This window comes from Leptodactylus fuscus, chromosome 7, assembly GCF_031893055.1.
Source record: "Leptodactylus fuscus isolate aLepFus1 chromosome 7, aLepFus1.hap2, whole genome shotgun sequence".
Classification (NCBI taxonomy): domain Eukaryota; kingdom Metazoa; phylum Chordata; class Amphibia; order Anura; family Leptodactylidae; genus Leptodactylus; species Leptodactylus fuscus.
Genome location: NC_134271.1, coordinates 16,456,512 through 16,475,230, shown reverse-complemented (window position 1 = coordinate 16,475,230; position 18,719 = coordinate 16,456,512). Strand labels below are relative to the sequence as shown.

The following is an 18,719-nucleotide window of genomic DNA, read 5'->3' as shown; positions in this document are numbered from 1 at the left end:
GGACCTCTTACACAGCGCCACTTCTGTAAATGAGGCTGTGTATGGTACTGCAGCTCATTCTAAACTCAGCACCAATTTGAATGGGTCTGAGCCGTAATTTAACACTACTGAATACAACACAACGGTGTCACAGCCGCTTCACTCTATGGCAGCCTCTTCTAAGGATCGGACATCCATATTTATTCCTGGCAGATTTATCCCTATGTTATCATATCATAATCATAGGCAATCGATGTATATTCCTGGCAGACTGAGCTGTCATATGACCATTATCACATCCTAATGATAGGTGATTGATTTATATTCCTGGCAAATTAAATGACCATATAATGTTATCATATCATAACAATAGGCGATTGATGTATAATCCTGGTAGATTAAACCCTATATAATGGTTATCACATCCTAATGATTGGTGATTGATGTATATTCCTGGCAGATTAAACCTCCATATAATGTTATCACATCCTAATAATAGGCGATTGATGTATATTCCTGGCAGACTAAACCCCATATAATGGTTATCACATCCTAATGATCGGTGATTGATGTATATTCCTGGCAGATTAAACCCCATATAATGGTTATCACATCCTAATGATCGGTGATTGATGTATATTCCTGGCAGATTAAACCCCCATATAATGGGTATCATATCCTAATAGGCGATTGATGTATATTCCTGGCAGATTAATCCTCCATATAATGGTTATCACATCCTAATGATCGGTGATTGATGTATATTCCTGGCAGATTAAACCCCCATATAATGTTATCACATCCTAATAATAGGCGATTGATGTATATTCCTGGCAGATTAAACCCCCATATAATGGGTATCATATCCTAATAGGCGATTGATGTATATTCCTGGCAGATTAATTCTCCATATAATGATTATCATTTCCTAATACTAGGCGGTTGATGTATATTCCTGGCAGTTTAAACCCCCATATAATGATTATCATATCCCAACAATAGGGGATTGATGTATATTCCTGGCAGATTAAACCCCCATATAATGGGTATCATCTCCTAATAGGTGATTGATGTATATTCCTGAGAGTTTAAACCCCCATAGAATATTCTTTGGTTGGCGGATCTGTTTTTACAGGAGAATATCACGCCCTCGGCCATTTCCGCTCTTCACAGACTTTGGTGTTTTATCTCCAAACACGGGCGAGTTTTAAGTAAACACAGATTATTTTTCTTCTTTTTCCTACTCATTATATCTTAGGTAATAACAAAAACACAGCAAAAAGATCAAAAGTCCAAATATAGATCCGTTTGCTTTGGGGAAAAGCAAATAGTAGAGGTTGTAAAGCAACAAGCCAAAACTTTCCGAATGTCAACACGGGTATGAAGTCTATCACTTTCTTACAATCTTATTTTCTGATGTTTTATTCTATTTTCTGTATATACTTCTTCAGGGAGGGGAAGAACATAAGCCGTAACATCATCAATTGTTCATAGTGGGTGTAATAATGGGTCAGCAGTGTTATCTATAGAGGTGTTATCTTCTATTATAATCCTCTTTGTGATGTCAATGACATGACTGCTGCAAAGAAAACCCCTACAGAATTGACAAGTTTATTATTATTAGGTTAGTGGTCAGAGTGAAAATTGCCGGATATAGTAATGTATTAAAATAGAGTGAGATAGAAGCGTGGAAATTTGCAAAACATTAGAGGGGAAACTTACCAACTGGAGAATCCCGAAGTACGACAATACGTATCCAGCTGTAGCCGCGTTAAGGCCAAAAAAGTCGACAGAGATGATAGGAAACATCAGCATGACGACCCCTGAAGACACAACGGTGCGGAGGACAGGTATTATATTGTGTCCTGTCTGATAACTCTGTCTACTAAGTATCGGTTCATACAGTGAAAGCAAATAGAATATTTAGGAAGGCCGGAATTAAAGGGATGTTACATTGTGTTCTTATTTGTCTCTCAGGTCCGGTCCAAGGAGCCCCTGCCCAGATTTGAAGATATTGGTATACAAAGTTTGATGGTTTATGGTCATCTTCTTATTGTAACTACTAGACCCATCCGGAACTTCAGGTTAGGGTACATCTGTTTTTGTAAATTTTTGCATTCCACAGGAGTTATACTATGTGGCGGCATAAGTAGACCTTATATTGAGTAGGGGTAAATAGGGGGCATTATTTTGTGCGTTTAGGTGCTAAAGGGGACATTATACTGCATGGGAACATGATGTATGGGAGCATTATCCTGTGTGGGGTTACTAAGGGGGGCATTATACTGTTCGTGGGAGGAAGTAAGGGGGCATTACACTTCTTGGGGGGCAGTAAGGTGACATTATACTGTGTGACTGCAGCAGATTATACTGTGTGTAGGAGGCTCTAATAGGGAAACATACTGTGTGGGGAGCACAAGGGGCACATTATACTGTATGGGGGCAGACTCCCCCATAAACACACAAAACTTCTCGAAATGACTGTTACCTATGGGAAACCCGGTGAGAACTTTTATTATAAATATCGCAAGGACGCCTGGGAACCGTAAGAGCCGGGCAAGTTCTCCGAAGTTGAAGACGCTGGGTTTACCTGGAAGAAAATCATGTAGAGATGAGGTTACGTATGATGATATATGTTACATGTATGTTACACATATGATTAAATATGTCACACAGATAATGATATATGTTACACATATGATTATATACTGTATATTTCATGTATGATGATATATATTACATGTATGATTATATGTTTTATCTGTATGATGATATATGTTACATGTTTGATTACAAATGTTACAAACATTATGATATACGTTACACGTATGATCATATATGTTACACAGGTAATGATATATCTTACACGTATGATTTTATGTTTCATGTATGATGATATACAGTATATTACACAGATGATTATATATGCTACATGTATTATGATATATGTTACACATATGACTATATTTGTTACACAGGCAATGATATATGTTACACGTATGGTTATATATATTTCATGTATGATTATATACTCAAGCCTGCGGCTCTCACCATACAGGGTCCGGACTTACTTTGCTCAGGGGCCCGGCCTTCTTCCTTGACTTTGGTCTGTGCGGGTATATAGATCATAACAATGACACAGCTTGCCAGGCTGGCGGCCAGCGCGACCAGGGTGGGGGTGTATAATCTGCCAACACGAGAAGTGGGCGAGAGTGCCGAGGCTAAATATTATTACTAATAATAATACACGTCACATACACACCACATGTTATATAGAAATCTAGAACAATGTATCTATATACACAGCCGACAGTATGAACAAGCAGCGCTGCAGTGTACAGCATGGAGGAGGGAGATCAATATGGCTGACTACAGCAACAGCAAATCTGATTCTGGGATCACTGGGTGACAACTACTGCCGGCACTGTAATGGTGATTATATTGCTTGTCACCCGGGGGGGGGGGGGGGGGGTTGTATTCTTAAAGACATATATGCAGGACAGGACAAGGTTCACACAGATGAAAAGCAGGATCACGGGATTGTGGACAGAGGGTCACCGGAAAATCGGAGAGCTTTATAAATACATGGCGGCCTCCTGCGGGCCCAGAACTAAGGCGGCATTATGTGGTGGCCACATCCCAGAACCTCAGAGCTGTCAGCCCTCAGGCCACAGAGACTGCTGGGACGGAAGTTATCTATTCCAGTGACACAATTATTACCGATTAACCCCTTAGAGGGCTCTCCCTGACCAAACACAAGTCTCCCCCGCCGGGCGCTGCTGATATCCTGGCAGGGACTGTAGGATTACCCCGCAAACTATTCTGCTGGGGACAATGGAAGGATTGTTCTAGATATCTGTGACAGACAAGAAGAAGCTTTTATTCCCCGAGTCAGAAAGAGAACTCTGTGTCTACCCCCGACCGATAATAAGACCCCACTGTACAGGAAAGACAAGGCCACAATGTAACCGAGGGGTCTGCAAAATCTCATACACTGAGATATGTATACCGAATGTCATAGAGAGGAAGGAGGGGACATGTCCCCAAATACTGGAGATAGCAGTGTAAGAGAAGATGGGGCGGTATTATAATACTTATATTCATGTACATAACGTAACACAAGACGTCACAAACAATGATAGAATAACCAACATATGGTCTGTTCACATCAAGTAGTAACCTCAGGTGCAGAGTGTACACAGGAGGTAGTATTATAGTAGTTATATTCTTGTACATAGGGGGCAGTATTATAGTAGTTATATTCTTGTACATAGGGGGCAGTATTATAGTAGTTATATTCTTGTACATAGGGGGCAGTATTATAGTAGTTATATTCTTGTACATAGGAGTAGTATTATAGTAGTTATATTCTTGTACATAGGAGCAGTATTATAGTAGTTATATTCTTGTACATAGGAGTAGTATTATAGTAGTTATATTCTTGTACATAGGAGGTAGTATTATAGTAGTTATATTCTTGTACATAGGGCAGTATTATAGTAGTTATATTCTTGTACATAGGAGCAGTATTATAGTAGTTATATTCTTGTACATAGGAGTAGTATTATAGTAGTTATATTCTTGTACATAGGAGTAGTATTATAGCAGTTATATTCTTGTATATAGGGAGTAGTATTATAGTAGTTATATTCTTGTACATAGGAGCAGTATTATAGTAGTTATATTCTTGTACATAGGGGGCAGTATTATAGTAGTTATATTCTTGTACATAGGAGTAGTATTATAGTAGTTATATTCTTGTACATAGGAGTAGTATTATAGTAGTTATATTCTTGTACATAGGAGTAGTATTATAGTAGTTCTATTCGGTACTATTCCGTTATCGGGCCAGCAGAGCTTATCAGCACCAGCATCGGGACAGCAGCAGTCAGCATTTCAGCATTGGGAATGACATCTGAGGACTGACTGCTGGCCCGATGCTTGTGCCCAGCTCTCCTTCCATCTGCCCGTACCCCTCTCTGGCCCAGCTCTCCTTCCATCTGCCCCTCTCCCCGCCACGTGACTAGGCTTGACCGACATTACTAGTCGCCGGGACGCTGCAGGAAGTTTGTCCCTCTGGGTCACCATAGCTCCCCGCCGTTACTATGGTCAGCGCATCCCTGAATCTCCGCCGCCACTTTCAGGACCCTTTATTGAGCCCCGGTGTGTGCTATTTTTTTCCTTCCGGTCTCCGTTCTCTGTGCCGGCCATGGCTTCCAGTGCGAGCGTCTTTCTTTCCTCCTGAACGCTAATGGCCAGAATGAGAGCGCCGAGGTGAGGCCTAGTCGAGTGGCAGGGAGAGGGGGTACGGGGCAGATGTAAGAAGAGCTGGGGGGCAGCACTGGGAGGATGGATGGGGGCATTGATGTACTGGTTACTAGAGACAGGGCGCCAGCATCGGGCCAGCAGTCAGTCCTTGGGGCGGGCCAGAGAGGGGTACAGGGCAGATGGAAGGAGAGCTGGGCACAAGCATCGGTCCAGCAGTCAGTCCTCAGATGTCATTCCCGATGCTGAAATGCTGACTGCTGCTGTCCCAATGCTGGTGCTGGTAAGCTCTGCTGGCCCGATAACGGAATAGTACCTTATATTCTTGTACATAGGGCAGTATTATAGTCAGGGCCGCCACCAGGAATTTTGGGGCCCCATACACCCTAAGTGTCTGCCCCCCCCCCCCCCCCCCCGCCATTTTAACACCACTTTATTTTGTGACATACCAATTATGTATTACGTCCCAACTTTTGAAGAGTAGAAAGAGGGAGAAAATGTGCGGCGCCCTAAGCAACAAGTTTAGCTCCGCCCACTTTTCTGTTGACTCCACCCATTCTCATTCATTTTCATGTGCTCCCACACAGTATAATCCTCCTACAGTCACCTGTAAATTATATGTCCCCCCCTCTATCTCTCCCCCAGTTTCATATACACCCTTCATCTGCCCCGTTTCATGTCCCCCCCTCCATCTCTGTCCCTAGTTTCATGCTGTTCTCCCCCTTTCAACTGCCCACAGTTTCATGTCCCCCCATCTCTGCCCCAGTGTCATGCTGTTCCCCCCCTCATCTGCCCCAGTGTCATGCCATTCCTCCCCCTTCATCTGCCCCAGTGTCCATGCCATTCTCCCCCCTTCATCTGCCCCAGTGTCATGACATTCTCCCCCCTTCATTTGCCCCAGTGTAATGCCATTCTCCCACTTCATCTGCCCCAGTGTAATGCCATTCTCCCACTTCATCTGCCCCAGTGTAATGCCATTCTCCCACTTCATCTGCCCCAGTGTAATGCCATTCTCCCCCCCCCCTCATCTGCCCCAGTGTAATGTCATCCCCCCCCTTCATTTGCCCCAGTGTCATGCCATTCTCTCCCCACCCCCTTCATTTTCCACAGTGTCATGCCGTTCCCCCCCCTCCCCTTCATTTGCCCCCCAGTTTCATGGGCCCCCTTCATTATGTTAAACACAAAACAAACACTTATTTACACTCACCCTTCCTTCATCGCTCCCTCGCCGCTCCTCTCTCTGCCGCTCCTGTCACTCCACTGACAGGTGTAAGCGCGATGTGACGTCGTGACGTCATGCCGTCATGCCGTCACGCCGTCACGCGCGATGTGACACACGCCGAAGCCGGGCACAGCATTAAAGCAGGAGCTGAGCTGAGCTCCTGCTTTAATCGCCTGTGTATTGAGCTCAACGGCGTCCGACGGACGCCGATGAGCTGAAATCGGGACAGGCAAGTGCCGGGGGGCCCCAAGAGGCTCTGTGGGCCCCGGCACTTGCCCGACTATACTATAGGGACGCCGGCCCAGGGCACAATTGCTGCTGCGGGCGCCAGGGGTCCGGCCAAAACCGGGCCCCCCCCATTTTTCAATTTGGCCGGGCCCCTGACACCAGTAGCGGTAATACTGCCCTATCGGCGGCCCTGATTATAGTAGTTATATTCTTGTACATAGGGGCAGTATTATAGTAGTTATATTCTTGTACATAGGAGGTAGTATTATAATAGTTATATTCTTGTACATAGGAGCAGTATTATAGTAGTTATATTCTTGTACATAGGGGCAGTATTATAGTAGTTATATTCTTGTACATAGGAGTAGTATTATAGTAGTTATATTCTTGTACATAGGAGGTAGTATTATAGTAGTTATATTCTTGTACATAGGGGCAGTATTATAGTAGTTATATTCTTGTACATAGGAGCAGTATTATAGTAGTTATATTCTTGTACATAGGAGTAGTATTATAGTAGTTATATTCTTGTACATAGGAGGTAGTATTATAGTAGTTATATTCTTGTACATAGGAGCAGTATTATAGTAGTTATATTCTTGTACATAGGAGCAGTATTATAGTAGTTATATTCTTGTACATAGGAGGTAGTATTATAGTAGTTATATTCTTGTACATAGGAGCAGTATTATAGTAGTTATATTCTTGTACATAGGAGGTAGTATTATAGTAGTTATATTCTTGTACATAGGAGCAGTATTATAGTAGTTATATTCTTGTACATAGGAGTAGTATTATAGTAGTTATATTCTTGTATATAGGAGGTAGTATTATAGCACTTGTATTCGTATATATCTCAGTGATGTAATCTGTTAATTTGCATTAATATAAAATGCAGATATTCAGAGTTCCTAATTCCGTTCCGGGTGGGTGTTGGGCCATGACCTTGATGTCTTTCTCCTCCAATCACACTGTTACATTTATAACTAATATCTGTTGCAGGGTAAAACTCTCTCTTTGCTATTACGTAGATCAAAAGAGATGACTTGTGGGGGGCGAACAATGTGACCCTCATGAATAAGTTATAAGGTCAGACAAGCACTGATGTGGGGTCAGCGGCTGCTGCTTCTCTTCAACATCCCAAAGGATCGTTTTCAGGAAGTGACTCCATGATAACTGAGCAGATGTGGTCACCAAATGATGTTACTGCCCAGGAGCGGATTGTCCCGTGCCCTCATTATACCGCCATATGGGTGACAGCAGAGCCTCATACCCTCATGTTATTGTGGTTAATTGTGTTAATTAGCAGTCATTATATAGGGTGCGGTGCTGGAGCCGGGACCCCCACCAATGTGAATGATAGAGGAGTCCAGTATAAGGTACTGGTTATTTTCCCCTACAATGTGAATGACCTTAATCTGAGTGGGGGGTTTGGTATCAAAAGTGAAAGCTATATGATGAATTTACACAGTGAACATACATCAATATCATAGGCGAAGATATATCAAAGTAACATTATAACCTAGCTGGAACATAATCCCTACTGCACGCCTTCATTTCACTGTTATCCAGCTTTTCCAGAGTCCTGAATGTCAAATCATTGCCTTGAGGCATATTAGTGTGCACATTTCACATACAGGACCCTTGAATATCTGGGTCTCTAGTGTTTAGGGAGCTGAATGTCGGCCATATTGACTGTTACCCAGCTTTGTATAGCCAAGAAACCGCTGAATAGACTTTTTAGGGGCGAGGGGCCCTTTAATCTCCCCAGACTGAGTAAACAAGATGTCCCCGGCTGTTTATCGGTCCATACCCGGCTCAGCCACTTACAATACAGCGGCGTGGGCCGACCAGCAGAGTTACATTTTTCTTGCATGACATCAGAAAATAATCTCCTTATTCTTCGCAGAAATCAGAAAAAAATGCAATGGAGTTGGCCGCAGAATAATACGCCCTCTCATGTGCACGGGCGAGTAACACACCAGCAACAATAGTGGACTGTTACAGCTAAATAAAGCATCGCAACAAGTCCGGGGAGGACCGCCATCTATAGATAGAAAGATAGAGACAGAAAGATAGATGGATGGATGAATAGATAGATAGATAGGAGATAGGTAGATAGATAGATAGATAGATAGATAGATAGATAGATAGATAGATAGATAGATAGATAGGAGATAGATAGATAGATAGATAGATAGATAGGAGATAGATAGATAGGAGATAGATAGATAGATAGATAGATAGATAGATAGATAGATAGATAGATAGGAGATAGATAGATAGATAGATAGATAGGAGATAGATAGATAGATAGATAGATAGATAGATAGATAGATAGGAGAGAGATAGATAGGAGATAGATAGATAGATAGATAGATAGGAGATAGATAGATAGATAGATAGATAGATAGATAGATAGGAGATAGATAGATAGATAGATAGATAGATAGATGATAGATAGATAGATAGATAGATAGGAGATAGATAGAAGATAGATAGGAGATAGATAGATAGATAGATAGATAGATAGATAGATAGATAGATAGATAGATAGATAGATAGATAGGAGATGGATAGGAGAGAGATAGATAGGAGATAGATAGATAGATAGATAGATAGATAGATAGGAGATAGATAGATAGATAGATAGATAGATAGATAGATAGATAGATAGATAGAAGATAGATAGGAGATAGATAGATAGATAGATAGATAGATAGATAGATAGGAGATGGATAGATAGATAGATAGATATGAGATAGATAGATAGATAGATAGATAGGAGATAGATAGATAGATAGATAGATAGATAGGAGATGGATAGATAGATAGATAGATAGATAGATAGATAGATAGATAGATAGGAGATAGATAGATAGATAGATAGATAGGAGATGGATAGATAGATAGATAGATAGATAGATAGATAGATAGATAGATAGATAGGAGAGAGATAGATAGGAGATAGATAGATAGATAGATAGATAGATAGATAGATAGATAGATAGGAGATAGATAGATAGATAGATAGATAGATAGAAGATAGATAGGAGATAGATAGATAGATAGATAGATAGATAGATAGGAGATGGATAGATAGATAGATAGATAGATAGATAGATAGATAGGAGATAGATAGATAGATAGATAGATAGGAGATAGATAGATAGATAGATAGATAGATAGATAGAAGATAGATAGGAGATAGATAGATAGATAGATAGATAGATAGATAGATAGATAGATAGATAGAAGATAGATAGGAGATAGGGAGATAGATAGGAGATAGATAGATAGATAGATAGATAGATAGACAGACAGATACCATGGACAAAACACATAGACCCCATAATAGTCTATGGGGTCCGTGTGCTTTCATTAAATCACACCACCGGGGGTCCCCATGTGAACTCCCCAAACAGAATACTGAATGCAGATGTGAACCAGGCCATAGATAAGCAGAGCTGTGTGTGTACACGGCCTTGTACAGACATATCTGGGGTCACTCCGAGTTTTCTGAGCGCTTGTCCGGACATGTCTTTCTGTCTACAGTCTGCTGTAATGGAGGTGACCAGAGGAGCAGCCTGAAGCCCTGGGCCCTGAGCACCGTCTATTCCAGGGGCCCCTTAACCCTTCTGTGTCACACACTACTGCCGCCCTCCTATGTGCAGTACTGAGGTATCTGTACCTCTAGATTTACCCCACTACTTGTTTCAATTGGGGCATAATGTTTTTGTTTTCTGCAAACAGACCTGATAAAGTCTATAATGGAAACTTCTAGAACTTTCTACAACATTTTCTGTATCAATTGCTCATTGTCGAGATCTCTGTTTGCTGTCAGCAAGTAGAAATATTCTTGTTTGTATCCAAAGACAGTAATACTAACTTCATACTTCTCACCACTGAGGGTTTGTTACAGTTGTATCCAGGTTGATACATTTTTCCTGCACTGATAAATTGTAGCAACTACTGTACAACCCATTGGGACAGGGAAGAGAGTTGTGCAGGTGATGGATTTATCTTATAGAGGTTTATCTAGACTGGATACAATTGTATCAAACCCTCAGCTGTGACCAGTATTAGATCTTCACGGGCTCACAGTTAGGGTTGAGCGATCGTGTTCGGAAAAGATCGGATTCCGATCGGCGACCGAGTAAATTTCACCATCGCAATCGGAATTCCGAACACAATCTTTTTAAGTGGGATCGTTTTTAAAATCCGATCTCCGATTAGTAAAAAAAATCCCATTGACTTGCATTGGGATCGGAAATTGGGATCGAGATCGGGTTCGAATGAAAAATGATCGGAAATCGGATTTCAAAATCAATCCTGAAAAGTCAAGATCGGCTCAACCCTACTCACAGTCTATAGATATTCACTGGCAGGAAGCAGAGATCTTGACCATGGGGAAGAATTCATATACAAAGGCAATTAGAAACTTGTAAAACTTTTCATGCTGTCACCTCCTGCTGTTATAAGAATCAGATAATGGCCGTCTCTTATGTGTCGACAGTGACAGGTGAAGGAACGTAACACTGAGTCAGGCTGACAGGTACACAGCCATGGGGACTAAGCATAGAATTGGCTGATGGCCCTTTAAGGGTATACACTGTACAGTACAGTAGAAGCAAAGTGGGCCAAACTGTATAAAACCTCATGTACGTGCTGCAGAAAATTTATACAGTGGTCCGGATTTAAAGGGGTTTTCTGGCCCTCAGGTGTTTTTTTTTATACTGATGACCTATCCATGGGATTATTATCTGATCTGTTGGGGCTGACACCCAGACCATGCACTGATCTGCTGATCTGGCTGGCTCCCAGAACCAGAAGGATACAACCTGGATGGGGTCGGAAGTAAACCTGATCCTAGTCAAATAATATGTACAGAGCAGCAGCGCCATCCATTGTATAGTGGTGATTCCAGGGTACTGCAGCCCTGTCCACTGTATAGGATACTGTATAGGATACTGCAGCACCATCCATTGGATAGTGGTGATTCCTGGGTACTGCAGCTCTGTCTACTGTATAGTGGTGATTCCAGGGTACTGCAGCTCTGTCCACTGTATAGTGGTCATTCCAGGGTACTGCAGCTCTGTCCACTGTACAGTGGTGATTCCAGGGTACTGCAGCTCTGTCCACTGTGTAGTGGTGATTCCAGGGTACTGCAGCTCTGTCCACTGTATAGTGGTGATTCCAGGGTACTGCAGCTCTGTCCACTGTATAGTGGTGATTCCAGGGTACTGCAGCTCTGTCCACTGTATAGTGGTGATTCCAGGGTACTGCAGCTCTGTCCACTGTATAGTGGTGATTCCAGGGTACTGCAGCTCTGTCCACTGTATAGTGGTGATTCCAGGGTACTGCAGCTCTGTCCACTGTATAGTGGTGATTCCAGAGTACTGCAGCTCTGTCCACTGTATAGTGGTGATTCCTGGGTACTGCAGCTCCATCCACCGTGTAGTGGTGATTCCTGGGTACTGCAGCTCCATCCACTGTGTAGTGGTGATTCCGGGGTACTGCAGCTCCGTCCACTGTATAGTGGTGATTCCAGAGTACTGCAGCTCCGTCCACTGTATAGTTGTCATATTTGTGTAGATTTCTTTCAATAGATTATTAAAAATAGACAAAATTTCAGACTTGATGCATGCTGGACTTTTACCTGCAGTAAACAATCAGGACAGAAGAAATCCTCCATCATGTTTATCACATTATAGTGAATGCTGACAGTGGGGGCTACGACTATCTCCAGCTGTTCTATGATGGATGAGAACAACGGACTGTAATGATGGTCATGTGAACTTAGCCTAAATGTGTTTCACCTCTGCACATAAAATAGATTGTTCCATTCAATGACAGCACCAGACACAGATAAGTGACAACACGTGTGTCTGCCGTTACACATACAACAGGAGGCAGACACCCAACTTCTCCAGACACCTGAATGGCAAGAGGATGATTACAGGAATCATTGCATAAATAGGCAGACTCATCATGTAAGAGCCTGGGAAAGTTGGGTGCTGTAATGAGACCATTGAGACACAGACCTGATACATATATACAGTATACGTGGGCGTTGTCTGTCTGCAGCACAATATATAGAAATCAAATTACCCAAACAGGGCGTTCCAAATATCATGACAACAATTATCCCAAATACATTAACAAAAAGCAACAACACCCTGTATAATGTATGTGCCCGGGTCATATACACAGGTAAGAATAACAGATATGTGATTCCTATAATAATAGGATAGAAACACGGAACGCCTTCTCCGAATTCTAGACTCATAGCTATAGCATTTTGTGGCACATCCACTAGGTGGAGCTCTATGTATACAGATCTGTACAACTCCCATTCACTTTATTAATAAATCTCAATGATAACATGTTTTAGGGTACGCAGTCCCGATACTGCTGACAGCTGAGGGTTTGCTACATTTGTATCCAGTCAATAAAATCCTATTTGAGATAAAGATATCAGGAGTACGGACCTCTCACCTGTCCTGATGGTTTGTTACAATGTATCAGTCCTGGCTGCTGAGCTCACAGAGCATTGCCTAGACTGGATACATTTCTAACAAGTCAGCAGTGCAGTGTATTACATTCCCATTCACTGACAACAAGCAGAGAACTGAACCTCAACGTGTATTAGAAATTGACAGAACTTATTATATTATATCATTATACTATCAGTCCATATTTAATATTCTGTATAGATTATGAATTAACTAGTTCTCACCCAAATCTTGTAGCCAGGAAACCTCCAAGTGAAGAGCCAACAATGATTCCTATTCCAAAGGAGAGTCCAAGTTTCCCCAGAGCCCCAGCGCGCTCCTGGGCCGAGGTCAGGTCAGTAACAACCATCTGAGCACCTAATACATGGGAAGAATCAGTATTACTGAGAGCGGAGGAGCCGCCATTGTGGGCAGCCAGTGTATACAGCACAGAGGACAGCAACAGCCAAACAAGAAACCCCACAGTCAGCAAAAGTAAGTTATTCTATCTGTATTGAAGTTTTACAATTTTCCTGTATAATTTATGGATTACTCAAGGTAATGTACTGCGACATCACTGTGTGTATTATCCCTGTACTGTGACATCACTGTGTGTATTATCCTGTACTGTGACATCACTGTGTGTATTATCCTGTACTGTGACATCACTGTGTGTATTATCCCTGTACTGTGACATCACTGTGTGTATTATCCTGTACTGTGACATCACTGTGTGTATTATCCCTGTACTGTGACATCACTGTATGTATTATCCCTGTACTGTGACATCACTGTGTGTATTCTCCCTGTACTGTGACATCACGGTGTGTATTATCCTGTACTGTGACATCACTGTGTGTATTATCCCTGTACTGTGACATCACTGTGTGTATTATCCCTGTACTGTGACATCACTATGTGTATTATCCTGTACTGTGACATCACTGTGTGTATTATCCCTGTACTGTGACATCACTGTGTGTATTATCCTGTACTGTGACATCACTGTGTGTATTATCCCTGTACTGTGACATCACTGTGTGTATTATCTCTGTACTGTGACATCACTATGTGTATTATCCTGTACTGTGACATCACTGTGTGTATTATCTCTGTACTGTGACATCACTGTGTGTATTATCTCTGTACTGTGACATCACTGTGTGTATTATCTCTGTACTGTGACATCACTGTGTGTATTATCCTGTACTGTGACATCACTGTGTGTATTATCCTGTACTGTGACATCACGGTGTGTATTATCCTGTACTGTGACATCACTGTGTGTATTATCTCTGTACTGTGACATCACTGTGTGTATTATCCCTGTACTGTGACATCACTGTGTGTATTATCTCTGTACTGTGACATCACTGTGTGTATTATCCCTGTACTGTGACATCACTGTGTGTATTATCCCTGTACTGTGACATCACTGTGTGTATTATCTCTGTACTGTGACATCACTGTGTGTATTATCCTGTACTGTGACATCACTGTGTGTATTATCTCTGTACTGTGACATCACTGTGTGTATTATCCCTGTACTGTGACATCACTGTGTGTATTATCTCTGTACTGTGACATCACTGTGTGTATTATCCTGTACTGTGACATCACTGTGTGTATTATCTCTGTACTGTGACATCACTGTGTGTATTATCCCTGTACTGTGACATCACTGTGTGTATTATCCCTGTACTGTGACATCACTGTGTGTATTATCTCTGTACTGTGACATCACTGTGTGTATTATCCTGTACTGTGACATCACTATGTGTATTATCCCTGTACTGTGACATCACTGTGTGTATTATCCTGTACTGTGACATCACTGTGTGTATTATCCTCTACCGTGACATCACTATGTGTATTATCCCTGTACTGTGACATCACTGTGTGTATTATCCTGTACTGTGACATCACTGTGTGTATTATCCTCTACCGTGACATCACTATGTGTATTATCCCTGTACTGTGACATCACTGTGTGTATTATCCCTGTACTGTGACATCATTGTGTGTATTATCCCTGTACTGTGACATCATTGTGTGTATTATCTCTGTACTGTGACATCACTGTGTGTATTATCCCTGTACTGTGACATCACTGTGTGTATTATCCCTGTACTGTGACATCACTGTGTGTATTATCCTGTACTGTGACATCACTGTGTGTATTATCCTGTACTGTGACATCACTGTGTGTATTATCCCTGTACTGTGACATCACTGTGTGTATTATCCTGTACTGTGACATCACTGTGTGTATTATCCCTGTACTGTGACATCACTGTGTGTATTATCCTGTACTGTGACATCACTGTGTGTATTATCTCTGTACTGTGACATCACTGTGTGTATTATCCCTGTACTGTGACATCACTGTGTGTATTATCCTGTACTGTGACATCACTGTGTGTATTATCTCTGTACTGTGACATCACTGTGTGTATTATCCCTGTACTGTGACATCACTGTGTGTATTATCCCTGTACTGTGACATCACTGTGTGTATTATCCCTGTACTGTGACATCACTGTGTGTACTATCTCTGTACTGTGACATCACTGTGTGTATTATCCTGTACTGTGACATCACTGTGTGTATTATCCCTGTACTGTGACATCACTGTGTGTATTATCCTGTACTGTGACATCACTGTGTGTATTATCCCTGTACTGTGACATCACTGTGTGTATTATCCCTGTACTGTGACATCACTGTGTGTATTATCTCTGTACTGTGACATCACTGTGTGTATTATCCCTGTACTGTGACATCACTGTGTGTATTATCTTGTACTGTGACATCACTGTGTGTATTATCTCTGTACTGTGACATCACTGTGTGTATTATCCCTGTACTGTGACATCACTGTGTGTATTATCTCTGTACTGTGACATCACTGTGTGTATTATCTCTGTACTGTGACATCACTGTGTGTATTATCCCTGTACTGTGACATCACTGTGTGTATTATCCCTGTACTGTGACATCACTGTGTGTATTATCCCTGTACTGTGACATCACTGTGTGTATTATCCTGTACTGTGACATCACTGTGTGTATTATCCTGTACTGTGACATCACTGTGTGTATTATCCCTGTACTGTGACATCACTGTGTGTATTATGTTTGCTCTTGTTCTTATTATTTTATGGTAAGCAAAAGAAAAACAAAGCATAATAAAAATAAAATAAAAATATCTCCCTTGAATATCATGTGCAATGTCTCCATCTAGTGGACACAATCAAGCATTGCACATTTCACTGACTTCTGTCTGTCACTGTTTGTTGTTTTCTAATGTTACAGAGTGATACAATGTTGCTAGAAATCATGTAGAAAATTCCACAACTTGCTTTATGACTCACATTTTGTCAGTGTTCCCAATTTCATATAGAGACATAGTGCTGCCATGTCTGTGCGATACTATAACACCGAACTGTTGTATTAATCCCATTTTAGGGTAATTTTTCTAGAATTGCTTGTGAAGAAGAAAGTGTAGTAATAATACAGGAAACAATAACGGATGTCACAGTTTGTGGATACAATTGTGCAGCTTTTTACAACTTTGTATCTGTAAATTCCCCGACCTCCACCTTGGTTCTGGGTCTGACTACAACATCTTATTCCAGTGTAGGAAAGTCTGCTCCTTCCACTCCTGGTATTCCCCTTTTCTTTGTTGTTCAGGTTCTAACCCCAGATTTACCCACTGCCCCAGACTGTCCTGGAATCTCCCTAAATCCCCCGGACTTCTGGCAGAGCTGACACTGCTTGCACTCACCACTAGGGGGCGCTCACTGCACATATATTTACAATGTGCTTGAAATAGGAGTAATATCATTATATTGGTAGTGAGCTCCCCCTTGTGGTAGATGCAGGAAGACAGAATTTTATCATTAATGGTTATTCCATTGATGATTTATAGGATCATCACACCGATCAGCTGCAGGAATTGTAGTGCACTGAAACTAGCACCGCTCCTTACACCTATCCTTAGGTCATCTGTATGAGATCAATGGGGGTCCGACTTCCAGACAGGCCATATTTAAGGTCTCCCTACCTGAGAGGACTCTGCTGTGATGTTTCTGAATAAAAGTCTCATTTTTATGTTGTTGTTATCAATTTTGGTCCAATTATTTCATTCCATACAAGCTCCGTACCTGGAAGGCCGTGCATGAAGATGGATGGAAGCCGGGACAGGAACAGGAGGGGGATGCTGGTGGTAAATGTGAGGACCAGGTAAAAAATGGAGGCAGCCAGGAAGGAAAGTGTGAGAGCCGCACGGGGGCCGTACTGATCCGAAAACCTGGAGGAAAGTATCGGCACATAGTAAATTGTAAGAAGTAATGATCATCTACAAGAAGAACCTCTGCAGGCCCAAATCTACATCAGCTGTATATTGCAGGACATGTGCTGTATGTGTGTCCTAGTAAGAGGATATCTAGGTAGTGCCCCCCCAGGACCTTCATCCTCAATATCAGCCAGTAACACTACAAGTCCCAGCACTCCCTGGGGTGGCTACTGTTGTACATTGTATTCTAGGCTTGGCCAATAAGATGCACAGACTTGTAAGTGGATAAGGAGACCGGGAGAGCACAAGCCCATAACAGTCAGTATTACACACACTCCCTGGTATACATGTATATAGATGTGTAAGGACACACATGATTGAGTGTCACACCCCATCGGTTATAGCCTGTCTCAGGGTGGGGATCATATACTCTACAGTACTGTGCATAAGATTCAGACAGGCACATGACGCAAAATAAGAATGTCTTCAGAAAGAGAAGGGTTAATAGTTTACTTTCTTTCCCTTTGCCTCCCATCAGTACTTGTAGACAGTTTGTGGCAGAACTGGACAGAAAGGTTCTTCTCACCATCTTCTGTGGGTGTTGCTTGTTCCAATCCGTCTGGCTGTTCATGTCATTCCAGACAGACTGGAGGATGCTGAGATCAGGGCTGTACCTGTATGAGCCGTATCATCACTTCCAGGTCACACCAAATATTGATGGGATTTACATTTCTGTTTCTTTTATTCACTTCATAAAATAAATGATTAACCCTTCTATGTCTTAGAGTACAGAATATTTCCCTCACTATTGCACAGGACTTCTGGCACTGTGATTCATAGAATTTACTCATTGATACAATGTTTCTTTTTCCACCTGATATTTAGAACAAGCTGATACATTGTTGCACATCAATCCATCAGGTGTTGGGCATGAAGCACCCCAAAAAAGGAAGGCAGCGCTGGACCAGTGAAGAGGTTTTATTACAGTAGAACAATCGCTACTCGTTTCGGGTCACAGCACTGGGTCATAACCTGTACACTGAGAAAGGGCTGTGTCCTGAAACGTGTCAGTGTTTGTTCTGCTTGGATAAAACCCTCTTCAGTGTTCCAGCTTTCCTTTTTTAGGGTTAGGGTTTGATGATCCTGACCGTAGACTCACATCACTGCGTCCTCCTGGGGTCCGGCTGCCTCCATAGGCTATATGAGTGGCCTGACCACGACATCCTCAGGTGCG

General features: G+C 42.0%; 1 protein-coding gene across 1 annotated transcript in view; it reads right to left on the bottom strand.

Moving 5' to 3' along the window:
• SLC67A1 (solute carrier family 67 member 1) overlaps window positions 1-18,719 on the bottom strand; it is a 55,158-nt gene that overhangs the window by 31,973 nt on the left and 4,466 nt on the right. The window contains exons 3-7 of the mRNA XM_075280465.1: window positions 17,355-17,500; window positions 13,434-13,566; window positions 3,051-3,166; window positions 2,468-2,569; window positions 1,702-1,802 (exon numbers count right to left, since the gene is read on the bottom strand). Coding sequence (XP_075136566.1) covers window positions 1,702-1,802; window positions 2,468-2,569; window positions 3,051-3,166; window positions 13,434-13,566; window positions 17,355-17,500 — 598 coding nt within the window. The remainder of the gene's footprint in view (window positions 1-1,701; window positions 1,803-2,467; window positions 2,570-3,050; window positions 3,167-13,433; window positions 13,567-17,354; window positions 17,501-18,719) is intronic.